Genomic DNA, 26,650 nt, shown 5'->3' with positions numbered 1-26,650 from the left:
AAAGAAGATAACCTGATTATTACACTTCAAACAAGAAACAGACAAACTAAATTGCACACCTAATTGCATTTAGTACTGTACAAACTTAGAGGTGCACTATTTGATAGATTCCCCCGCTCCCCCTACCTCACCCTACCTCGGGCTTCCTGTGGGCAGACCTGAGGTCAGTATGGAGACCTGAGGCCACTCCCCATCTCATACTTCTGAGTGGGGGACCTTCCCAGGCAGTAGCCTGCTTAGCTCACAAACTAGAATCGGGACGCCCACTCCGACAAGTTTAATTGACCCACAGTCCCACACGTTGACATGATATCATTGACATGACGTGCAAATGAGCGATAGAAAACCGATTGCACAAATGTCACCATTCGGAATATTATTTTCATATATATATTGTGGGGGTACCCCATGCCGCCCCCGGCAAGATGCCGCCCTGGGCGACTGCCCATGTCGCCTATGCTTAAATCCGCCACTGGACACGTGCCAGCATGGCAGTGACTGGTTGGCATCACTCACTCGGGCCAGGAGTAGTCCATTGGCACAGTAGAAGGGGACACCTCCTTACAACATACACTATACACACAGACACAGCACTGATTACATTATCAATGGTGGTTAGGTGAATTCCAGGACAGTATTTTGACTATTGACCAGATCCAATGTGACCAACCTGATTCCAGTGTCCTCCATTACTCTGAAGTGGGACAGTTGGAAGACCACTGCCTCAGCCTTCTGGCACAGCACCTGATATGTTGTCATTGACCTGGATGTCCTTCTGTTTCACTTCCCTTATGTTGTCATTGGCCTGGATGTCCTTCTGTTTCACCTCCCTTATGTTGTCATTGACCTGGATGTCCTTTTGTTTCACCTCCCTTATGTTGTCATTGACCTGGATATCTTTCTATTTCACTTCCATTATGTTCTCATTGACCTGGATGTCCTTCTGTTTCACTTCCATTATGTTCTCATTGACCTGGATGTCCTTCTGTTTCACTTCCCATATGTTCTCATTGAGACCTGGACTGAGATGACCAAATCAAATTTATTTATTTAGCCCTTCTTACATCAGCTGATATCTCAAAGTGCTGTACAGAAACCCGGCCTAAAACCCCAAACAGCAAGCAATGCAGATGTAGAAGCACAGTGGCTAGGATAAACTCCCTAGAAAGGCCAAACCTAGGAAGAAACCTAGAGAGGAACCAGGCTATGAGGGGTGGCCAGTCCTCTTCTGGCTGTGCTGGGTGGAGATTATAACAGAACATGGGCAAGATGTTCAAATGTTCATAAATTACCAGCATGGTCAAATAATTGTCATCACAGTGAACAGGTCAGGGTTCCATAGCCGCAGGCAGAACAGTTGAAACTGGAGCAGCAGCACGGCCAGGTGGACTGGGGACAACAAGGAGTCATCATGCCAGGTAGTTCTGAGGCATGGTCCTACGGCTAAGGTCCTCCTAGAGAGAAAGAAAGAATTAGAGATGCTCTATATTTAAATTCACACAGGACACGGATAGGAGAAATACTCCAGATATAACAGACTGACACTAGCCCCCCCGACACAAACTACTGCAGCATAAATACTGGAGGCTGAGACAGGAGGGGTCAGGAGACACTGTGGCCCCATCCGATAATACCCCCGGACAGGGCCAAACAGGCAGGATATAACCCCACCCACTTTGCCAAAGCACAGCCCCCACACCACTAGAGGGATATCGTCAACCACCAACTTACCATCCTGAGACAAGGCCGAGTATAGTCCACAAAGATTACCAGTGGCTTTTCACAATAGTGAATAAAAGGGGGAGAAGGAACAGCCTTGTCTAGTCTTACATTTCCAGTAGTTAATTTTCAAGTGCTTTGCAGTAGACAGCATGCAAGGTAGGAACAAAAGTGCAGACTTGCATTGACCTTGTTCTTTAGCCCTTTGACCCTAACACGTCCTAACTCTCCCCAGCCTAAGCTGTCTACCTGTAAACACTCTTCTCAGGTGTATCAACATTATAATTGGCTCTCTGATGACTGCCTACTTGTTCACTGTGTACAGAGTGACATCAGATCCTATGAGAAGATTGATATCACACTGTTGAACATATTACCAACCCACTAACTGTTGGGTCTTTTAGTGACAATGTAGAGAGATAGATAGTGTTTTGAGATAGATAGAGATAGAGAGATAGATAGTGTTTTGGCAAGATTCAGCAAATTGACATTTTACAGTAACTTACAATTAGCTTGCCTACACCCATAGCTTTGGCCTGTTGCTTACACATGACTTACTCTCTTTCTCGCTCTCTCCTAATGAGTGTACAGTAACAAGATGTGTGATGGCAGAACAGTATTCCCACCAGGTGTAGTGTCCCTGTCACTCTCCTCAGATTCAGGCTCAACAATCAGGTGGTCATCAGAGACCTAATTAGAGTGTTGGTAGACCTGGGATGGCCGAGTCATCACCTCACCTGTTTATAGGTAGCCATGCAGGTGACGATGGAACTGTTGTTGGTTACATCATGATACAGATGATTTGGGGGCCTATGTCTTTAGGCCACGATGTTAGGCCCAAATGTATGTTTTCACTTTTATCACTACCTTGAGATACATTATAATCTGATAGTTGTAGTTTAGTCTTGCAGGTGGGGCCGTCGAAGTTGTACCTTCTTGTGTGAATTGCCTGGGTATATCTAGAGATAGTGTATACATTACATATCATCTACTGTATCTTTGTCCACATGAAGCCACTTGGATGGATCAGTGGGACTATCAATTCAATGAGAAAGTGGTAATACTGCTCCCTGATGATGTTTATTAACCTTAATAAGAGAGGTGGGGATTCAGGGAAACCATTAGTCTAATGATTAGACCTCTGGACCTGGGGACTGTAGGTGATGAGCCTCAGAGAAAGCGTAGCATAGTGTATTGTCTAATGATTAAAAATGTGGTGTGTAGGTGTTTACTCCTCAGAGAAAATATAGCTCCATAGCATAGTGTAGCATAGCATAGCATACCGTCTAATTATTAAACCTGTGGTCTGTAGGTGTTTACTCCTCGGAGAAAATATAGCTCCATAGCATAGTGTAGCGTAGCATAGCATACCGTCTAATTATTAAACATGTGGTCTGTAGGTGTTTACTCCTCAGAGAAAACATAGCTCCATAGCATAGTGTAGCGTAGCATAGCATAGCATAATTCACTGATGGGTTATAGACAGTCATTCCCCGGTCAGAGAGGAGAGATAAAAGCCAGCAGTGTTGCACTCTGTGGTCTTATTGGCTGATGACTTTTGGATCTGTGTAACGGTCGTCGTATGTAGTGGACCAAGGTGCAGCGGATCGAGTGCTCATAGTGACTTTTATTGAACAAAACAAGAAACCGATCGAACGAACAGGATTGCAGGCTACACACAGCTATGCAAACAACAACTTCCCACAAAGGGACAGGTGAAACAGGGCTACCTAAGTATGACTCTCAATTAGCAACAACGATGTACAGCTGTTCCTGATTGAGAGCCATACCAGGCCAACACAAAGAAATACACAACATAGAAAATCATAGAAATACAAAACAAGAACATTACCCAAAAACCCCAGAACACATAAATCAAACACCCCTCTTACATAAATACACATCCCATTAAACCCCGAACCACCTAAAACAAATACCCCCTGCAACGTCCTGAACAAACTACAATAACCATTAACACCTTATACTGGTCAGGACGTGACAATCTGAGCTTTGACTATGAAGTGGGATGGTTTAGTTAGTTTTCTTATGTCAAACTATATAGGTTTCCAAATAATGATATCCAAGACCAAAACTTAGACCATGATTCAAAACCAATTGGTTGTCTCCTCCCAGTGGGTCCTGACCTATTATTTGGGAAACACCTCCCCCTCCCTTTCACCACGTGGGTTGATCACCTAATGTATAAGTGCTGACAGAGTCACAGTATACAGCATAGTGGTTTTACAGTTCTGTCTACTCAGCAAGCTTCAATGGAGGGCTTTGATTGTGCGACTTGTGTCACCACTTGTTAGTGTCTATAGAGTTGTTGTCTTTATATATCATCTTTATGTCTGTCTAGGCTGATGCTTGTGTAGGATGTCTTCAGTGAATTTCACGGGGAAGAATGTGGAGGAGTTTATCATCACAGGCTTCGACCACCTCTCTCACCAGAAGCTCCTGGGCTTCCTCATCTTCATCACATATTTCCTTGTGCTTCTGGGAAGCGGCACCAACATCTGCATCATCGTGACGGACAGACGGCTGCACACGCCCATGTACCTCCTTATCTGTAACCTGGCCGTGGTGGACATCATGTTCACCACCAGCACCAGCACCACCATGATCTCTGTCCTGCTGGCCAAGGTCAAAACCATCTCCTACTACTCCTGCATATCAAGCATGTACATCTACCACCTGGGTGACATCGAAGAGTGTCTGGCCCTGTCCCTGATGGCTTTGGACCGAACCATCGCTATCAGCACTCCTCTTAGGTACCACATCATCCTAACTAACCCGCGGCTCTTCCTGTTGATCACAGCTACCTGGCTGATAGGGTTAGGGGTCATGGGGGTAGTAGCAGCTCAGGCAGACAGCCTTCCATACTGCCAGCCCATCATTAGATATGTGTTCTGTGACTATCCTGCTATGGTCCGAACTGCCTGTGTCAACCCTGAACCCTATTGGATGCTTCCCACCATCCTGGGTCTGTGGTTGGTTGGTGCACAGCTCACATTCATTCTGCTGTCATACGTGAATCTGATCTACACAGTACTGAGACTGCCTAACAACGAGAGCAGAGTGCAGGTGTTTAATACCTGTATTTGTCACATCATTGTCGTGTCCTGTTACTACGCTCCCAAGTTAGCCTCTGTGTTGTTGACGAGGATAGGGGTGAGGCTGAATCTGATGGAGCGTAATGCTTTACTGATTATGGCCACGCTTTTACCTTCTCTGATCAACCCTACAGTCTACTGTCTGAAGACCAAGGAGATTAGGAAGAGATTGGTTCAGATACTGTCTAGAAAAAGAACTGCAGTGATGAAATGAGGTCTTGAAAAGTATTATTTTTGTGACTTGGCCCAGGATTCAGTCAGAAACTGCACTAATGTGCGTTTAAAGGTTTTAAAATAATTTCCACTTCAGCTCACATCAGCAGAGTTTACATTGCCTTTAAGAGTTGCGTTGTCTACAAGCAAGATCAGACTGGATTTCTGTTGAATAACCACAGTCCAAGGTTTAAATAGTTCCGGCTTCTTCAGTTAGCACTTTACATTACTACATCTGTATATTGTCCTGTATCTATTGTATCTAAAGGGTTTTATTACATTGAATATTCTACTTCATTATTTTGTTGTTGCAATGTCGAGAGTTATACCTGCAAGTTAAAATTTGATTGTACTGTGTACACAACATGTGTCCTGCTCAAAAGAAAAATAAACTTGATTTGATTGTATAACCCCAATAAATATTTTTTTTTATTGAACCTTTATTTAACTAGACATGTCTGTTATTAAGAACAAATTCTTATTTACAATGACGGCCTACCCCGGCCAAACCCGGACAACGCTGGGCCAATTGTTTTGGGCCCTATGGCCGATGCACACCGCAACGACCCGATGCACACCGCAATCACCCGATGCACACCGCAACCACCCGATGCACACCGCAACCACCCGATACAGAGCAGAACAAACACCCAATTGTCTAAACACTGATTAAGATTGGACAAGGATGAAATTTGGACAAGGATGAAGCCCTCTCGGAATACATTTTACTTTTATTTTTTCACGGCAAAGATTGATCTGGATCTTGTTCTTTCTTATTCCTGCTAGGCCAGGATCATAGCCCCAAGCACACCATGAAGAGACTGTCAATAGTACTAGTGTAGCCATGGTATTCAGCGATAGTTTAGTCATCAGAACTACTGTATGTAAGGTCTATCAAGACTTTTATTTCGGGGCTTTATTCTGAAAGTACCCTTCCCATACTCACCTGCGCGTGAGAAGAGATTCACGTGAGAGATGTGTAAATGACAGAGAAGTGAAGTGATGGAGCTGACCTGTTGTTGTGCACCTAAAGTTTGTGCTGCTGCTAGATGGAAAGGATTCATCTATAGAAAGGAGCTTGATTGTAACCTGACTCTTTATCAATGAATCCACAGGCCCTCTGAATAAAGTGATATAATAATGAAGTCAAGGAAATTATAGCTATAATATGCTACACAGCTTCGGGGAGGTCACAATCCCCACCAGCATAGCAGTTAATGTTTATTTCCATTGTGTCATCATCATCACCCATATTTACAATTATTAATGAATGGTTGCATTCATTCAATTAGGACCTGGTTATTGAGGCCTACGGGGATGCAGTGGAGAAGCTGGAAGACAAGAGGAGACTGGGTCTCTGTCCTAAATGGCACCCTATTCCCTTTATAGTGCACTACTTTAGGCCTAGACCCAAAGGTAGTGCACTATATTGGGAATAGGGTGCCATTTGGGATGCATCCTGGGAAGTCAGTCTGAGCCACTCAGGACCAAAGAGTTGGGTCTCATTTAAAGGAACCTTTTACAAAATTCATTTAAAGTTACAGACACAAGAGAAATATAAAATATGGGTAATGTTTATATGAGAGAAGACCACTACGTCACTGTGCATTGTTGTTAATGAAATAGCTATATTTATTTTATTTGAAGCTTAGTGACAATAAAAACAAGCCATTGTAAGTGTCATAGCATCATCAGTGTCACTGCAATCTGTAAGCCATTACAGTACTGATAATACCTGACTGTTGTGTGTGTGAACATGGTTACCATGTTTACCGAACATATACAGGACATGGTTGCCATGTCCTCATAATATAAGATATTAATGTTCCAGACATGTTTCATGGGAACTTACTTATTTCAACAATTTAAAGTCGAACGTACAGCATTTTAACTACTTTGCCGATTGGAATCCAATAGACAATCATAATATCAGTAAAAAATATAGAAAAGTCCCAGTTTAAACTACAAAACGAACATTCATATGAGGTTTTAACAGTAGGTTATATTTGACTCAAAATTCCATGACATAGAGTAATTTGGCTAATAGGCTAGCTTATCTATTTATGTAGCTATTTATTTAGCAAGCTAAATACACAAGGGCTAATGTTAGCTAGGGAGGATGTCCTGTCCTTGGATCAGTGGATGAGTGACTTTTTCCCCCATATCGTATTTCGGTGGCTACAGCTACAAATGCAGGTGTCATTTGCTTAACTAGCAAGAAATTTGAATCAATTTGCTAGCTAGCTATTCTAGTCATGTTATCAACAGTTAGCATATCTCTAGTTGTCAATCAAATGGATTTGGCATTGATCAAATGAGCAGGCAGGCAAGTTCACATTCAGTTGTCAAAATGTGGGTTGGGACACGCATGCATTGGCAGGCAAGCTGCAGAGGGCGAGCAGGCTACTACTCCCCATCGTTTATCATTCATCAGTGGTATGTTGACGGCCAACTAGAAGCAGAAAAAGTGTTTATCTACTGTTTTCTCGTTAGAGTTGAGCTCACCTCACTCTGGCTAACATTAGCTAGTTGTTGATGTACATAGACAACTGAGGGAGAGAGAGCCTACCTCTTCGTGGTTGTTTGATATTGGACTGTAAAGTTCTCAAATGTAAAATGAGAAACTGCATTTAATTATCTCAGAAAAGTGTGTTGTAACTGCTGCCAAATAATGACGTTAACATATATTGCTGGCCTGGGTCTCGAACCCAGGCCACCAGCACCAATGATCACTCTAACCACTGTCCCAATAAGGCATATCTCTAGGGCATGTGGTTATTAGGCCAGTGTATTTAGGTCCTGTCCAGAAGAATCCCTAACCCCTCCTCACTAGGCACTCTGAAACAACTTGATAGGTGGAAGCAATAGGGTGAATGCACATTGAATAAATCCCAGCTCTGTTAAAAGTACACTCAAGAAAATATTTTATTGATCATAGAGATTCAGGAGTATCATTAAAACAGGTTCATATGCCCCACCAACATTTGCAGAAATAGTAATTTAAAAGACACATCTGAGCTATCTTTGTTGCAGGTACATGGTAACAGTTGAAACAGCCGATACATAAAGCTTAATAAAGAGCAGTGATACTATCAAGAGCAGTGTGGGGGTTTCTTATTCTTTCTGAAATAAGTAAATAATGAGAGAATAGTCTGAATAATTGATACCTTAAATGGACGTGGTGGCGTAGCAGGAAGATCGGAGTAACGTAAACCAAGAGATTGTGAGTTCATAATCGCACATGAGAATATGTTGAATAACAACGACTGATTAATTGAACACACACAATGTAATCATGTGTGTCAAATATGTAAGTTGAAAACACTATCTTAAAAGCACTGTGTGGGTATCCCTAACTTTGTCAACAGAAAAAGACCAGTGAATGGATCAGTGGTTCAACAATCAGGGCCTTAATTGGCTCAGCAACAGTAACAAGACATGATGTGTAATGTCATTTTACATTTTTTTATAAAAGTATTTTGAAACATTCTCATTATACTTTTCTAGATACTTTTCTAGAATATTCATATCATGTTCTGGGTAAGTTCTATTTGACATTAACCTGTTGGGGCTAGGGGGCAGTATTTGCACGGCCGGATAAAAAACATACCCGATTTAAACTGGTTACTACTCTTGCCCAGAAACGAGAATATGCATATAATTAGAATATTTGGATAGAAAACACTCTAAAGTTTGTAAAACTGTTTGAATGGTGTCTGTGAGTATAACAGAACTCATATGGCAGGCCAAAACCTGAGAATATTTCATACAGGAAGTGCCCTGTCTGTATTGGTCCTGTATTGGATAGAGATAATCAAGAAGGCAAAGAAATGGTCAGACAGGGTACTTCCTGTTCAGAATCTTCTCAGGTTTTGGCCTGCCAAATGAGTTCTGTTATACTCACAGACACCATTCAAACAGTTTTAAAACTTTGGAGTGTTTTCTATCCAAAGCTAATAATTATATGCATATTCTAGTTTCTGGGCAGGAGTAATAATCAGATTAAATTGGGTACGTTTTTTATCCGGCCGTGAAAATACTGCCCCCTAGCCATAACAGGTTAATTACGTAATGAAATGGGTAAGTGAGCGTTCGCTAACGTTGTGGCAACGTTTGTTGTTAGCTGGGTTTGGCCTATTGGTTACACATGAGTTGCTCTCTCTCTCCTTCTATCTGCAGAGAGTGTTTCTAAGCTATGTGGACAAGCCGGTCCTCATAAGTTATCTTATTAGACTGGCTGTGTACTCAGTAGGAGACTCATGTGCCGACAGATAGATAGAGGTGTAGTTATCATCCTCTATGATACTACAGATAGATAGAGGTCTAGTTATCATCCTCTATGATACTACAGATAGATAGAGGTCTAGTTATCATCCTCTATGATACTACAGATAGATAGAGGTCTAGTTATCATCCTCTATGATACTACAGATTGATAGAGGTCTAGTTATCATCCTCTATGATACTACAGATAGATAGAGGTCTAGTTATCATCCTCTATGATACTACAGATAGAGGTCTAGTTATCATCCTCTATGATACTACAGATAAATAGAGATCTAGTAGTCATCCTGGAGTAAAATGTATAGAGTAAAAAGTACAACATTTTCTTATTAAGGAATGTAGTGAAGTAAAAGTAAAAGCAGCCAAAAATTATTAATAGTATAGTACAGATACCCTCAAAAGCAGCACCTTAAAGTAGTTTCACTTAAGTACTTTACACCACTGTCATTAGCTCAATTCATTAGCTCAACTGGATGAGAGTGTCTGCTAAATTATTCAAATTACTACAATTACCAAAACATATAACTCTGATGGGATCTGAATAGTCAACTCTCTTCTCTTTCTCTCTCCTCTCTTTCTCTCTCCTTTCTCCTCTCTTTCTCTCTGCTGTCTCCTATTTTCCTCTCTGCTTTCTCCTCTTTCTCTCTCCTCCTTCCTCTCTCTTTCCTCCTCTTTCTATCGCCTCCCTCCTCTCTCTTCTCAGCCTGTGTGGTTGGTAGTTCCAGAAGGGCATTGAGATGTGTCCTATGACAACCATACAACAACAACAGCAAGGGTATTCATCTCTGACATGTCTACTTCACTCAATCTAGGTATGTCATACACAAGTACGGTGGCCCACAGGGGACACCCTACTTCAGATTCACCATGAGACTGCAGGTATAACAGTCGAGGTGGACTCAGAGCCAGCACCACAAATTGGTCTTCAGTCCAACACACATCACCAGACTACTGAAGAGAAACATTTGGATCAAGTCTGTGGTAAGACCAGGTAAGACTTAGTTTCTGCAGTATGTAGTTGTACCATGTTAGACTATACAGTATGTGGGTTCAACAGGTAAGTGTTATTCTAATGGGGGGAACGTGAAACCAATATCAGCTTTACAGTGCTATTCCTTGGATTATTCATTAGAATTGTTTAACTGTGTCTGAGGTAAAAGTCAAATGGATTCTATTTTATACTTTATCAGTTAAAATAATTTTATTCTTATTTAAAAAAAATATATAATTACATAAAAAATAGACAATTGAACTTGGATATTTACCTTTGAACTGATGATGTTTCACGCATTACAATGTCTCAACAGGTGAATTAAAAAACAGTGATGTATTTATCTTATATTTCCACAGATTATTTCGAGCCAGGAGGAATCACTGATAACACCACCAGTCAGGATGAGTTACCTGACCTCTGACTCTAACCAGACAGGGAACATTGACACCTTTATCCGACCCCCTTACTTCTTCATCAGTGGTTTCATCGACATCCCCCACATGAACTACTATTACGTCTTCCTCTGCTTCGTATACATCATCTCTCTGGTCAGTCCATAGCTCTGGTCTACGCTGTTACAAACTAACTCTGGTCCATGCTGTTACTAACTAGCTGTGATCCAGGCTGTTAAAAACGACCTCTGGTCCATGCTGTTACAAACTAACTCTGGTCCATGCTGTTACAAACGACCTCTGGTCCATGCTGTTACAAACTAACTCTGGTCCATGCTGTTACAAACTAGCTGTGATCCAGGCTGTTACTAACTAGCTGTGGTCCAGGCTGTTACAAACTAGCTGTGGTCCAGGCTGTTACTAACTAGCTGTGGTCCAGGCTGTTACTAACTAGCTCTGGTCCAGGCTGTTACAAACTCGCTGTAGTCCAGGCTGTTACTAACTAGCTGTGGTCCAGGCTGTTACAAACTAACTCTGGTCTACGCTGTTACAAACTAACTCTGGTCCATGCTGTTACTAACTAGCTGTGATCCAGGCTGTTACTAACTAGCTGTGATCCAGGCTGTTACAAACGACCTCTGGTCCATGCTGTTACAAACTAACTCTGGTCCATGCTGTTACAAACTAGCTCTGGTCCAGGCTGTTACAAACTAGCTGTGATCCAGGCTGTTACAAACTAGCTCTGGTCCATGCTGTTACTAACTAGCTCTGGTCCATGCTGTTACTAACACGCTCTGGTCCAGGGCGTTACTATCTAGCCCTGACCCAGTATGTTAGTAACTAGCTCTGGTCCAGGGCGTTACTAACTAGCTCTTGTCCAGTCTGTTAGTAACTAGCTTTGGTCCAGGGTGTTAGTAACTAGCTATAGTCTAGGCTGTTACTTACTAGCTCTGGTCCAGGTCGTTACGTATCGCCAGCGTCAGCTAGTTGATCCACTTGATAAGCTAGAAAAGGTTTCACTTTCCTATCGAAAGCACACTTATATATGTTTTTTGAACTTAAGAAATCCTAATATGGTGTAGTATTATTTCAGCTGGGGGACTATAGTCAACGGCCAAATAGATTTACCTGTATTTACATTTTGGGTCATGGTATCTCGTGTGTGTGTGATCGTGTGTGTGTGTGTGTGTGTATTGGGTCTAGGTGGGCAACACCTTCGTCATGATGGTTATCTACATGGACAGCAGTCTCCACAGGTAATCAGTCCTCTTTATAGAGATACTCTGAATGCTTGGCTATGAAAAGCCAACTGACATTTACTCCTGAGGTGGTGACCTGTTGCACCCTCTACAACCTCTGTGATTATTATTATTTGACCCTGCTGGTCATCTATGAGCATTTGAACATCTTGGCCATGTTCTGTTATAATTTCCACTCGGCACAGCCAGAAGAGGACTGGCCACCCCTCAGAGCCTGGTTCCTCTCTAGGTTTCTTCCTAGGTTCTGGCCTTTCTAGAAAGTTTTTCCTAGCCACCGTGCTTCTACACCTGCATTGCTTGCTGTTTGGGGTTTTAGGCTGGGTTTCTGTACAGCACTTTGAGATATCAGCTGATGTAAGATGGGCTTTATAAATACATTTGATTTGATTTTGACTTGATTTTATCTCAGTGGTAATAATACAGCATAATTCTACCTTCATTGGACTATATTTTTGCAGTCCCAGAACCCAACCAGATGAACCACAACACACACAACACAAGCTGAAGCATCACAGGGGCTCTGACTGCTAGTTCACTCCTTTTAGATTCCCCCCCTTCAACTGTATTCCTGGTTACCGGCCTGCCTCTCAATAAGGCATCTGAATGAAAACCACCATTAGGTCCAGCTGGATGGTCTATAGTTGATTCTGAATGAAAACCACCATTAGGTCCAGCTGGATGGTCTATAGTTGATTCTGAATGAAAACCACCATTAGGTCCAGCTGGATGGTCTATAGTTGATTCTGAATGAAAACCACCATTAGGTCCAGCTGGCTGGTCTATAGTTGATTCTGAATGAAAACCACCATTAGGTCCAGCTGGCTGGTCTATAGTTGATTCTGAATGAAAACCACCATTAGGTCCAGCTGGATGGTCTATAGTTGATTCTGAATGAAAACCACCATTAGGTCCAGCTGGATGGTCTATAGTTGATTCTGAATGAAAACTACCATTAGGTCCAGCTGGATGGTCTATAGTTGATTCTGAATGAAAACTACCATTAGGTCCAGCTGGATGGTCTATAGTTGATTCTGAATGAAAACTACCATTAGGTCCAGCTGGATGGTCTATAGTTGATTCTGAATGAAAACCACCATTAGGTCCAGCTGGATGGTCTATAGTTGATTCTGAATGAAAACCACCGTTAGGTCCAGCTGGATGGTCTATAGTTGATTCTGAATGAAAACCACCATTAGGTCCAGCTGGCTGGTCTATAGTTGATTCTGAATGAAAACCACCATTAGGTCCAGCTGGATGGTCTATAGTTGATTCTGAATGAAAACCACCATTAGGTCCAGCGGGATGGTCTATAGTTGATAACTTACACATTACAGATGACAGTGGACAGATATTGAGGATCTGCACTTTTTGTCTACTGATTGATTATATTTACTTTCTCTGTAATTGTCTAGGTCCTGTGTCTAGTGCACAAACAAACATTTCCCCATGGAGATAATCAAGTCACGATCTTAACCTTACAGCCCCAAGTACATTGCTGTGTTCAACCTGGCCTTCGCAGACGTGTGTGGGAGCACTGCCCTGGTCCCCAAGCTCCTGGATATGTTCCTGTTCAGCAGACAGCTCATCTCCTACAACCAGTGCCTCGCTAGCCTCTTCTTCATCTTCCTCTTCCTCACCATGCAGTCCTTCAACCTCACCATCCTCTCCTACGACAGACTGGTGGCCATCTGCTGCCCACTCAGGTTTGAGATAGTACATCAAATCAAATAATTCAATAAAATACAATTCAAAAGGCCTTCATAATTGCCCCTTGTGTGATAATAATGTATCTGCTTTCACTGACAATTCAACCTGATATATGAATACACTGCATCTAAAATCCTTGGTAAGAGCTTCTTTCCACTGTCCATATAGGTACCATATGATGGTGACCTACAGGTCCATGTTCCAGCTGACGGGTGCTGCCTGGGCGTTTGCTGTGTTCCTGGTGTTGCTGGCTGTGTGCCTCATCAACCGACTCTCCTTCTGTCGGTAGGTGGCTGAGGAGGTGAACCTGTTGCCGAAAGGTTACCGGTTACCGGGTGCTGGAAAAATAAATTAGCAGTCGATCACTGTAACATATGGACAATGAAGATGTATTGTATTGTAGGTCTCTGGTGATCAACAGCTACTTCTGTGACCACGGTCCCCTGTTCCGTCTGGCGGCCCCCTGTTCTGATGTGGTCCCTAACATAGTGATGTCTTATCTCAACCCCTGTATAGTCCTCTATTTCCCCATGGTCTTCATCATATCATCATACATCTGTATCACACACGCCCTGTTCACCATCACACTGCCCCAGGACAGGTGAGAAGTCATACTGATCAGAGTCAGAGATTTAGACAGATATTTTGTTTATATACCTAAACATATAGCTCTGATACTGATTGTTGTGCTGTCTCAGATATTCACTACAGGACCAAAAGTATGTGGACACCTGCTCGTCAGACATCTCATTCCAAAATCATAGTTATTAATAAGGATCAGCCCGTTTTTAATTTTTTGCCTTAAATGACATACCCAAATCGAACTGCCTGTTGCTCAGGCCCTGAAGCAAGAATATGCATATTCTTCCTACCATTTGAAAGGAAACACTTTGAAGTTTGTGGAAATGTGAAAGGAATGTAGGAGAATATAACACATTAGATCTGGTAAAAGATAATATAAAGAAAAACCATAATCTTTGAAATGCAAAAGAAAGGGCTTAAATTAATTTTTCAAACCCAGGCGCAATTTAGACTTTGCCACTAGATGGCAGCACTGTATGTTCAAAGTTTTAGAGTGATCCAGTGAAATCGTGCATATCTATTCAAAACGTTGTATCAAGACTGCCCAAATGTGCCTAATTGGTTTATTCATACATTTCTAAGTTCATAACTGTGCACTCTCCTCAAACAATACCATGGTATTCTTTCACTGTAATAGCTACTGTAAATTGGACAGTGCAGTTAGATTAACAAGAATTTAAGCTTTCTGCCTTTCTGAAATATGTATATGTCCTGGGATTCATTTTTTTCTTACAACCTCATGCTAATCGCATTAGCCTACATTAGCTCAACCGTGCCGCGTACGGTTCACCAATCCTGAGTATGGAGTTGGTCCACCCTTTGCTGTTATAACAGCCTCCACTCTTCTGGGAAGGCATTCCACGAACATCTAGTGGGGACTTGCTTCCATTCAGCCACAAGAGCATTAGTGATGTCGGCCACTGATGTTGGGCGATTAGTCCTGGCTTGCAGTCGGCGTTCCAATTCATCCCAAAGGTGTTCGATCGGGTTGAGGTCAGTGTTCTGTGCAAGCTAGTCAAGTTCTTCCACACTGATTTCGACAAACCATTTCTGTATGGACCTCGCTTTGTGCACTGGGGCATTGTCATGCTGAAACAGGAAAGGGCCTTCTCCAAACTGTTGCCACAAAGTTGGAAGCACAGAGTCTTGAATGCCATTGTATGCTGTAGCGTTAAGATTTCCCTTCACTGGAACTAAGAGGCCTCGCTCATACCATGAAAAACAGCCCCAGACCATTATTCCTCCTCCACCAAACTTTACAGGTGGCACTATGTATTGGGGCAGGTAGCGTTCTCCTGGCATCCACCAAACCCAGATTCGTCCATCGGACTTCCAGATGGTGAAGCGTGATTCATCACTCCAGAGAACGTGTTTCCACTGCTCCAGAGTCCAGTGTCGGCGAGCTTTACACCACTCCAGCCGACACTTGGCATTGTGCACGGTGATCTTCGGCTTGTGTATGGTTGCTCGGCCAGTTTGAAACTCTGGAGTGAGTGTTACAACCGAGGACAGACAAATTGTCTACGTGCTACATGCTTTAGCACTCTGTGGTCCCGTTCTGTGAGCTTATGTTGCCTACCACTTCGCGGCTGAGCCGTTGTTGCTCCTAGTCATTTCCACTTCAGAATAATAGCACTTATAGTTGACCGGGGCAGCTCTAGCAGGGCAGACATTTTATGAACTGACTTGTTGGAAAGATACCATCCTATGACGTTGAAAGTCACTGATCACTTCATTAAGGCCATTCTATTGCCAATGCTTGTCTATGGAGATTGAATGGCTGTGTGTGCGATTTTATGCACCTGTCAGCAATAGGTGTGGCTGAAATAGCCAAATCCACTAATTTGAAGGTGTGTCCACATACCTTTGTATATATAGTTGAAGTCGGAAGTTTAAATACACCTCAGCCAAATACATTTAAACTCAGTTTTTCACAATTCCTGACATTTAATCCTAGTAAAAATTCCCTGTCGCAGGTCAGTTAGGATCACCACTTTATTTTAAGAATGTGAAATGTCAGAATAATAGTAGAGAGAATTATTTATTTCATATTTTATTTCTTTCATCACATTCCCACTGGGTCAGAGGTTTACATATACTCAATTAGTATTTGGTAGCATTGCCTTTAAATTGTTTAACTTGGGTCAAACGTTTTGGGTAGCATTCCAGAAGCTTCCCACAATAAGTTGGGTGAATTTTGGCCTATTCCTCCTGACAGAGCTGGTGTAACTGAGTCAGGTTTGTAGGCCTCCTTGCTCGCACATGCTTATTCAGTTCTGCCCACAAATGTTCTATGAGATTGAGGTCAGGCTTTGTGATGGCCACTCCAATACCTTGACTTTGGTGTCCTTAAGCCATTTTACCACAACTTTGGAAGTATGCTTGGGGTCATTGTCCATTTGGAAGACCTATTTGCGACCAAGCTTTAACTTCCTGACTGATGTCTTGAGATGTTGCTTCAATATATCCACATAATTTTCCTCATGATGCCTTCTATTTTGTAAAGTGCATCAGTCCCTCCTGCAGCAAAGCACCCCCACAACATGATGCTGCCACCACCGTGCTTCACTTTTGGGACGGTGTTCTTCGGCTTGCAAGCCTCCCCTTTTTTCCTCGAAACATAACGATGGTCATTATGGCCAAACAGTTCCATTTTTGTTTCATCAGACCAGAGGACATTTCTCCAAAAAGTATGATCTTTGTCCCCATGTGCAGTTGCAAACTGTAGTCTGGCTTTTTTATGGCCGTTTTGGAGTAGTGGCTTCTTCCTTGCTGAGTGGCCTTTCAGGTTATGTTGATATAGGACTCGTTTTACTGTAGATATAGATACTTTTGTACCTGTTTCCTCCAGCATCTTCACACGGTCCTTTGCTGTTGTTCTGGGAATGATTTGCACTTTTCGTACCAACTTAAGTTCATCTCCAGGAGACAGAACGCATCTCCTTCCTGAGCGATATGACGGCTACAGTCAGCTTAGTGTATGTAAACTTCTGACCCACTGGAATTGTGATACAGTGAATTATAAATTAAATAATCTGTCTGTAAACAATTTTTGGAAAAATTACTTGTGTCATGCACAAAGTAGATGTCCTAACCGACTTGCCAAAACTATAGTTTGTTAACATGAAATGTGTGGAGTGGTTTAAAAAAGAGTTTTAATGACTCCAACCTAAGTGTATGTAAACTTCAGACTTCAATTGTATGGTGTATTTTGTTAGAGTGATACATGCTGGGAAATATTGAGAATGTCATTGAACTGGATAGATGATGACTTACTGTACTGACACTTTCATCCTTTATTCTCTCCTCTCTCACACACACCCACTTTCTCACCCTCTCTCCCTGTCTCTGCTCCTCTTTCCCTGTCTCTCCACCTCTCTCCCTCTCTCTCCTACACTGTCTTTTCCTCTCTCTCCTTCTCTCTCTTTCTGTCTCTCCCTCTCTGTCCTTTCTCCTTCTTTTCCCTGTCTCTCCTCTCTCCCTCTCTCCTCCTCTCTCCCTCCTACACTGTCTTTTCCTCTCTCTTCTCTCTCTCCCTCTCTGTCCTTTCTCCTTCTCTTTCCCTGTCTCTCCCTCTCCCTCTCTCCCCTTCTCTTTCCCTGTCTCTCCTATGTCGTTTCCTCTCTCCCTCTCTCGTTCTGTCTCTCCCTCTCTGTCCTTCTCTCTCTCTCTACTCTCTCTCCCGCTGTCTCTTTCTCCCTCTCTCAGAGTCAGAGCCGTGAAGACGTGTACCTCACACCTGATACTCGTAGCCATATTCTACCTGCCTATTAATTTCACCTTCCTCCTTCACCCAATCATACCAACCAACGCCCGGATCATCAACCTCTCTCTGACCTCGGTGCTGCCGCCCATGCTCAACCCCATCATATATGTTCTGAAGACAGAGGAGTTTAAGGAATCGGCCAAGAAGCTGCTTAGTAAAAGAGGAGCACAGAGAGCTGTAGCGCCGGTGCAATCAACATGAAGTGCTATTTGACTTGTTTTTGTTTGATATGCTGTGTAAGATATACTGTATCTGCCATAGTGAAAACTGTTGCTTCACTTAAATTGTTTTTCTTCAAAATGAAATATTTATATTATTTTGGCGATATGCCTTTAAAGCCATACAGAAAAAGTCATAATAAAAGTCTGGATAAAACCCAAATAAAAATCGGATCGATGTATAAAGCCCCTAATACATCTCAGTTTCACAAAGTGCTTAGCAAGCAGAATTAGAAGCAGTAGAACCAGGAAAAACACCCTAGAAGGAAAAACACCCTAGAAGGAAAAACAACCTACACTCTAAAGAGGAGAAACACCCTAGAAGGAAAAACACCCTAGAAGGAAAAACACCCTACACTCTAGAGAGGAGAAAAACCCTAGAAGGAAAAACACCCTAGAGAGGAAAATAATCTATAGATGAAAAACAACCTAGAAGGAAAAACACCCTAGAAGGAAAAAACACCCTAGAGAGGAAACCAGGCTCGGATGGGAAGCCCGGGGTAGTTGTTAGGGGGATGCATTCTACTATAATATATCTTTTAGTACCAGGGTTGACCTGTGTGACCTGTTGACGCCCAGGTGAGTGTCCATCCCTCTTGGCTAGAGAAACTACCATATAGATACCTGTATGTCAGCCAACCCCTGCATGATGACTTCACCATAGACATCCTATAACCAGGGCTTGAATTCAGGGGGTATGTGGGGTTATGCCCTACCCTTGTTAAAGAAAAGGGCAAAAAACATACCTCTTGTTAGCTTAAGATTTTAAAGGGGAAAACATTTACCAGATTATATTAAGCAATCTATGATGATGCTTTTAGACTTCAAATCAAGTAGTCAAGTTAATTCAATGTTCAAAGCATCCTCATTTCACCTGTCTTGAGATTTGTATTTTATTTTAATTCCATCTCTGTCATAGACCTAACTCTCCCAGGATTCCAATGACCAATTAACAGCTGCTTTTACAAAAGAAAACTACCCAGGGGCGCATGCCCACGGACCCTCCTATATCCCTGGACCATGGCTTACCAGCAGTCAGTCCTAATCTCTTACAGTGCTACATTCAAACGCAAATGTCTAAATCAATGGTTTCGAGAACATCCCTCACATCAAATACAATCATGTGTTTTGGTGTCTGGCCTATGCCATGACGGTCATGGCTAACTCCATCATGGCTGTTATCTACCTGGCCAGGAACCTCCACACGGCCAAGTACGTTGTTAGCTCCAACAACAAAAGTATTCTAATATCACATAACTCTTTTTATAAATGCGGAATAATTTCTTAACAAAGGGACCAGAGATGCTATTTTAGCAATGGTGATGGTCCTATGAATCTGTTTTTTTATTTCACCTTTATTTAACCAGGTAGGCTAGTTGAGAACAAGTTCTCATTTGCAACTGCAGCCTGGCCAAGATAAAGCAAAGCAGTTCAACACATACAACAACACAGAGTTACACATGGAATAAACAAACATTCAATCAATAATACAGTAGAAAGATCTATATACAGCATGTGCAAATGAGGTAGGATAAGAGAGGTAAGGCAATAAATAGGCCGTGGTGGTGAAGTAATAACAATATAGCAATTAAACACTGGAATTGTAGAATGTGCAGAAGATGAATGTGCAAGTAAAGATACTGGGCTGCAAAGGAGCAAGATAAATATATAAATACAGTTTGGGGATGAGGTAGATTGGATGGGCTATTTACAGATGAGCTATGTACAGGTGCAGTGATCTGTGAGGTGCTCTGACAGCTGGTGCTTAATAAAGCTAGTGAGGGAGGTAAGAGTCTCGAGATTTAGTGATTTTTGCAGTTCGTTCCAGTCATTGGCAGCAGAGAACTGGAAGGAGAGGCGGCCGAAGGAAGAATTGGCTTTGGGGGTGACCAGTGAGATATACCTGCTGGAGTGCGTGCAACGGGTGTGATTTTTGCAGTTCGTTCCAGTCATTGCGTGAAACGGGTGTGATTTTTGCAGTTCATTCCAGTCTTTGGCAGCAGAGAACTGGAAGGAGAGGTGGCCGAAGGAAGAATGGGGGTGACCAGTGAGCTGAGATAAGGTGGGGCTTTACCTAGCAGAGGCTTGTAGATGACCTGGAGCCAGTGGGTTTGGCGACAAGTATGAAGCGAGGGCCAGCCAACGAGAGCGTACAGGTCGCAGTGGTGAGTAGTATATGGGGCTTTGGTGACAAAACAGATGGCACTGTGGTAGACTGCATCCAATTTGTTGAGTAGAGTGTTGGAGGCTATTTTGTAAATGACATCGCCGAAGTCAAGGATCGGTAGGATTGTCAGTTTTACGAGGGTATGTTTGGCAGCATGAGTGAAGGATGCTTTGTTGCGGAATAGGAAGCCGATTCTAGATTACATTTTGGATTGGAGATGCTTAATGTGAGTCTGGAAGGAGAATTTACAGTCTAACCAGACACCGAGGTATTTGTAGTTGTCCACATATTCTAAGTCAGAACCGTCCAGAGTAGTAATGCTGGACGGGCGGGCAGCAATTGGTTGAAGAGCATGAATTTAGATTTACTTGCATTTAAGAGCAGTTGGAGGCCACGGAAGGAGAGTTGTATGGCATTGAATCTCATCTGGAGGTCAGTTAACAAAGTGTCCGAAGAAGGGCCAGAGGTATACAGAATGGTGTCGTCTGCGTAGAGGTGGATCAGAGAATCACCAGCAGCAAAATCGACATCATTGAGAATATACAGAGAAAAGAGTCGGCCTGAGAATTGAACCCTGTGGCACCCCCATAGAAACTTCCAAAACAGGCCCTCTGATTTGACAAACTGAACTCTATCAGAGAAGTGTAGTTGGTGAACCAGGCGAGGCAATCATTTGAGAAACCAAGGCTGTTGAGTCTGCCGATAAGAAAGTGGTGATTGACAGAGTCGAAAGCGTTGGCCAGGTCGATGAATACGGCTGCACAATAATGTCTCTTATCGATGGCGGTTATGATATCCTTTAGGACCTTGAGCGTGGCTGAGGTGCACCCATGACCAGCTCTGAAATCAGATTGCACAGCGGAGAAGTTACGGTGGGATTCAAAATGGTCGGTAATCTGTTTGTAAACTTGGCTTTCGAAGACCTTAGAAAGGCAGGGTAGAATAGATATAGGTCTGTAGCAGTTTGGGTCTAGAGTGTCACCCCCTTTGAAGAGGGGGATGACCGCGGCAGCTTTTCTATCTATGGGAATCTCAGACGATACGAAAGAGAGGTTGAACAGGCTAGTAATAGGGGTTGCAACAATTTCGGCAGATCATTTTAGAACGAGATGGTCCAGATTGTCTAGCCCGGCTGATTTGTTGGGGTCCAGATTTTGCAGCTCTTTCAGAACATTAGCTATCTGGATTTGGGTGAAGGAGAAGTGGTGGAGGTTTGGGCGAGTTGCTTTGCAGAGCGCAGGGCTGTTGACCGGGGTAGGGGTAGCCAGGTGGAAAGCATGGCCAGCCGTGGAAAAATGCTTATTTAAATTCTCAGTTATAGTGGATTTATCGGTGGTAACAGTGTTTCCTAGCCTCAGTGCAGTGGGCCGCTGGGAGGAGGTGCTCTTATTCTCCATGGACTTTACAGTGTCTCAGAACATTTTTGAGTTTGTGCTACAGGATGCAAATTTCTGCTTGAAATAGCTAGCCTTAGCTTTCCTGCCTGTGTATATTTGTTCCTAACGTCCCTGAAAAGTTGCATAATGCAGAACGCCACAGGATGTTTTTGTGCTGGTCAAGGGCAGTCAGGTCTGGAGAGAACCAAGGGCTATATCTGTTCCTGGTTCTACATTTTTTGAATGGGGCATGCTTATTTAAGATGGTGAGGAAGGCACTTTTAAAGAATAACCAGGCATCCTCTACTGACGGGATGAGGTCAATATCCTTCCAGGTTACTCGGGCCAGGTCGATTTGAAAGGCCTGCTCGCTGAAGTGTTTTAGGGAGCGTTTGACAGTGAGGTATATTTGGAGGCCAAGTTGGTTAAAATCAAATCAAATCAAATGTATTTATATAGCCCTTCGTACATCAGCTGATATCTCAAAGTGCTGTACAGAAACCCAGCCTAAAACCCCAAACAGCAAGCAATGCATGTGAAAGAAGCACGGTGGCTAGGAAAAACTCCCTAGGAAAAACTCCCTAGAAAGGCCAAAAACCTAGGAAGAAACCTAGAGAGGAACCAGGCTATGAGGGGTGGCCAGTCCTCTTCTGACTGTGCCGGGTGGATATTATAACAGAACATGGTCAAGATGTTAAAATGTTCATAAATGACCAGCATGGTCAAATAATAATAATCATAGTAGTTGTCGAGGGTGCAACAAGCACGTCCGGTGAACAGGTCAGGGTTCCATAGCCGCAGGCAGAACAGTTGAAACTGGAGCAGCAGCATGGCCAGGTGGACTGGGGACAGCAAGGAGTCATCATGCCAGGTAGTCCTGAGGCATGGTCCTAGGGCTCAGGTCCTCCGAGAGAAAGAAAGAAAGAGAGAAAGAGAGAAATAGAGAGAGCATATTTAAATTCACACAGGACACCGGATAAGACAAGAGAAATACTCCAGATGTAACAGACTGACCATAGCCCCCCGACACATAAACTACTGCAGCATAAATACTGGAGGCTGAGACAGGAGGGATCAGGAGACACTGTGGCCCCATCCGATGAAACCCCCGGACAGGGCCAAACAGGCAGGATATAACCCCACCCACTTTGCCAAAGCACAGCCCCCACACCACTAGAGGGATGTCTCCAACCACCAACTTACCGTCCTAAGACAAGGCCGAGTATAGCCCACAAAGATCATCACGCCTGAGGGGCCTGTTGGAATCCTCGGGCAGATTATGTCGGTATTTCAGTCGTGAAGGATTGGCGGGATTCCGTGCCCCGTACCGGCAGTAGAAGGGGTCCGGATATTGTAGCCCAGGTGTGGGCTTCAGGAGTAGCCCAGGAGCCCTAGCCAGGAGATGGGTCTAGCATGGGCTTGGGTCTAGCATAGCATTGATGCTTGCTCTGGGACGGAAATGTTAGCCAGGAGTAGTCAACCCGGGTTGCGGTTAGCTAGCTACGATGATCCAGATGAAAAGGTTCAGAGTTTGCGGTAGGAATCCGGGGATATGGAGAGAAAAATAGGTCCGGTATGCTCTGGTTTGAAACGCGTTGTGCGAACTGGCGAGAGCTTTCCGAGCTAAAGGTTAGCTGATGACCACTAGCAGTGGTTAGCGGACTGATAGCTGGTAGCTAGTTAGCTGGCTAGCTTCAGTTGAGGGATTCCAATTCCGAGGTAAATAGAAATACTTTAGAAAAAAACAGATCCACACCACATTGGGTGAGGCGGGTTGCAGGAGACTATTTCGAAGTTGAGGAAAAATAATTTTAAAAAGAATGCGAAGAAAAATATATAAAAAGATATATACATGGGACACGACAGGACAAAGACAAAGATGTCTGACTGCTACGCCACTGTTCACTGCAAGAGTTTGCTTACCGACGTTGTTCAAGCCTCTCTTATCTTCAACTTAGGGACATCGTAGTCTTCAACCTGACAGACCTGTGTGTCTCATCCCTAAGCTCATAGAGACCTTTCTGTTTGAGAAGTATGGAGTTGGTCTACACCCCTTTGCTGCTATAACAGCCTCCACTCTTCTGGGAAGGCTTTTCCACTAGATGTTTCGAACATTGCTGCGAGGACTTGCTTCCATTCAGCCACAAGAGTGTTAGTGAGGTCGGGCACTGATGTTGGGCGATTAGGCCTAATATTGATACAGGGGATAGTATTGAATACGCTAGAAATGGTAAAAAAAAAGAAAGAGCGTAAAAGTCCGGGCATATAATTAAAACAATCTACAGCGCATAAATCAACTAAATTAACTCAGTAGGTTTGGCACTACTGTCAGTGCACACAGGTTTCCATAAGCTACAGCGCATGTTACTCATTCCACGGAGGAACAAGTGTTTTTTCGCTTATCTCTTTTACTTGACTGTTAGTAAGGAACTCACCTCGCCCGGCTGTCTTCACTGAAACCCCCCCCCCCAAAAAAAAACACAGACACTAGACCCTCCATGGAATGAGTTTGATACCCCTGGGCTACAGCCTCGGCTTGGGTCTCCAAATTTCACTCCTGTAAACTAAGAAGCCATAGGCCTAGAATAAAAATGTGGAATAACGACACAGCTATTTATACTTCACTATGGAAAAGAGTCTGAAATACCTGTCATGTTGACAGTTTGCTGAAATCAAGGTCAGAATACAGCATATCTGTAGACACACTTCTGACGCACCTCCATTTCTGCATCTCCACCCCAAACGAATACCTTGCTGACACACGTTTCCCTTAAGAATCTTTCCCTTCCTGCTTAAGTTCATGGTCAGAATACACGGAGAGAAAGGTGCATAAAAAAAGAAGCTAAATTAATGTAACTTGGGTCTGAATTCCCTCCACTTAAAGACTGGAACTTATGAGAAAGCTGTACAAAAAAGCAAGGTGAACACAGTTGTTGCTAAGAGATGAGAGTTTGGGAAGTAGGTTGGGTGTAGGAGTGCTACGATTGTGGATTTTACACACTCAGTATGATCTTTGACTGTAAACAATGGGATAAATACAATTTTTTTCAAGATAAAACTGTGTGTGTCCCCTCCATTCAATCCTAGTCTCTCATTTTAATGTGGCTGTGAGAGCGTGGCTGTGATTGATAGGTTTCCTTCTCCGTGCTCAGAGAAAACTGAGGTCATACTGCCACCTTGTGGATAGCGTCTGTAACAACATGTGGGACTGTACTGAAGGCCCTGTGTTGAACTACACAATATGGGGAATTTGACTGGCAGAAGTTGAAATAAGACAAAGAAATCCAATGACGGTGATCTATTTAGTTTAACACCATTTAGTTTAATATGGCCAAATAAATAAAAACACATTAAATGTGCCCTCATCCAACTCCACCAACAGAGACACACACACACATTGATTGATGGCGATGCTGTTGATATCCGCTGTTGATATCTTCCATCAGTCCAGACACAGAATGAAGCATCTGAGGATGGGGCCAAATGTCTGAAAGTAGGTAACACGTCATCCTGTTCCCAAAGTGATCCATATAAAACATTTGATCAACACCAACCAGTCTTTGCTCTTCTAAGTAGACTCTGTGTCCCACAGTGCTGCTGCTTGAGCCTGCCTCATCAGCTGTTCCTTCCAGGCTTTCTGGAAGATCATCACACAGTCTTTGAAGGTCTGGACCTGGCTCTGAAACTTCATCCAGTCCTGGTGGTCGGCCATGCCCTCCTGGACGGCATAGTGCTGCTCCATACAGCTTGTCCTGCTGATCATCTGGTCCACTGGGCCCTCCTCATCCTGGTCCTCCCTGGGGCTGGGCCGGAGGCTCCAGTTCTGGGGTCGAGGGGAGGCCATTTTGAGAGGCAGCTCTGTCTGGGAGGAGAGATAGACTAGCCACCACACCTCCATCTTGGCACACCCCCACCATCGTAAAAATGGTGGGCACATGGGTACAGCTTAGAGGGAGTAAGATAATATGCATTGAGATAATGTACATGTTGGGCCACCGACTGCATCAGTGCCGGGTTGGGGTCAATTCCATTTTAATTAACTAAATTGAATTTCAGTTTCCCTGAATTGCCTGAATTGAAATGGAATTAAATTAACACCAACCTTGCTGCACAGTACAATCAATCAATCAATACACTTTTATAGAGTTTTATTTTGTTTACAAATGTTTCTGTCAGAAAGTGCTTTACAAAACCTAAACCTAAACTCAAGACTCCACAAACTGGCTTCAGGTTAGACCTTAAATCCATGTTCAGTAGTGGTCTGGGATTGCATCATAGAATAAGCTCTTGGCCAGGAGCAGAAGGTGAAGATTAATATGGTGTTTTAACCTTAATCCAATGACGTGGTGAAATGTTTGTTATTTTCACATTGAATTCACGTTAGTTGACAACTCAACTAAATGTGAATCAAAACTAGATGTTGAAATGACGTTGGTGCCCAGTGGGATGTATTAAAATCTCCAATTGTCACAGTATCTAACGAAGGTGGCGCCCCTCCTCGGTCGGGCGGCGCCCGGCGGTCGTCGTCGCCGGCCTATTAGCTGCCACCGATCGTTGTTTCTGTGTCTTTTGGTTTTGTCTGTCTATCCCGCACCTGTTTTGTGTCTGTAATTAGTGGGGGGTTATTTAGTGTGTATTTTCAGTTGGGATTCTTGTGCGGGATTGTTTATCTGTCACTAGAGGACAGGTGTTAGTTAGCGCTGGCTTTATATTAAGCGTGTTACTGTTCTGTACTGTATTTGCCGGGCTGCGCCCCGTGCGTTAAACGTTTCCGAACGATCCTCCTGTTTTGGGTGTTATGCGCACCCTGTGCTTTTTTTCGGACGCCTTATTGTCTACGGTGGAAATAAACTTTTGACC

At 43.3% G+C, this 26,650-nt stretch overlaps 3 protein-coding genes across 3 annotated transcripts; 2 read left to right on the top strand and 1 right to left on the bottom strand.

The window, feature by feature from the left end:
- Positions 1-3,990: 3,990 nt before the first annotated feature.
- On the top strand, positions 3,991-5,415 carry LOC106591498 (olfactory receptor 10G4-like). The gene has a single exon (XM_014182723.2). The coding sequence runs from the start codon at positions 4,096-4,098 to the stop codon at positions 5,044-5,046; it is 951 nt and encodes a 316-aa protein (XP_014038198.1). The 5' UTR covers positions 3,991-4,095; the 3' UTR covers positions 5,047-5,415.
- A 4,678-nt stretch (positions 5,416-10,093) lies between these two features.
- Positions 10,094-18,363, top strand: LOC106563643 (olfactory receptor 52E4). Its single transcript, XM_045688899.1, has 7 exons — positions 10,094-10,320; positions 10,680-10,871; positions 11,919-11,971; positions 13,456-13,677; positions 13,850-13,966; positions 14,085-14,282; positions 17,963-18,363. The coding sequence occupies exons 2-7, from the start codon at positions 10,725-10,727 to the stop codon at positions 18,228-18,230; spliced, it is 1,005 nt and encodes a 334-aa protein (XP_045544855.1). The 5' UTR covers positions 10,094-10,320; positions 10,680-10,724; the 3' UTR covers positions 18,231-18,363.
- A 6,995-nt stretch (positions 18,364-25,358) lies between these two features.
- Positions 25,359-25,634, bottom strand: LOC106563642 (cytochrome c oxidase assembly factor 4 homolog, mitochondrial-like). The gene has a single exon (XM_014129399.1). It carries the CDS (start codon positions 25,632-25,634, stop codon positions 25,359-25,361), a length of 276 nt encoding a protein of 91 aa, XP_013984874.1.
- Positions 25,635-26,650: the final 1,016 nt, after the last annotated feature.

The sequence above is a fragment of the Salmo salar genome, chromosome ssa11 (genome assembly GCF_905237065.1).
Source record: "Salmo salar chromosome ssa11, Ssal_v3.1, whole genome shotgun sequence".
Taxonomy (NCBI): domain Eukaryota; kingdom Metazoa; phylum Chordata; class Actinopteri; order Salmoniformes; family Salmonidae; genus Salmo; species Salmo salar.
Note: the sequence above shows the minus strand (reverse complement) of the source record. Positions and strands in the feature narration are given on the sequence as shown.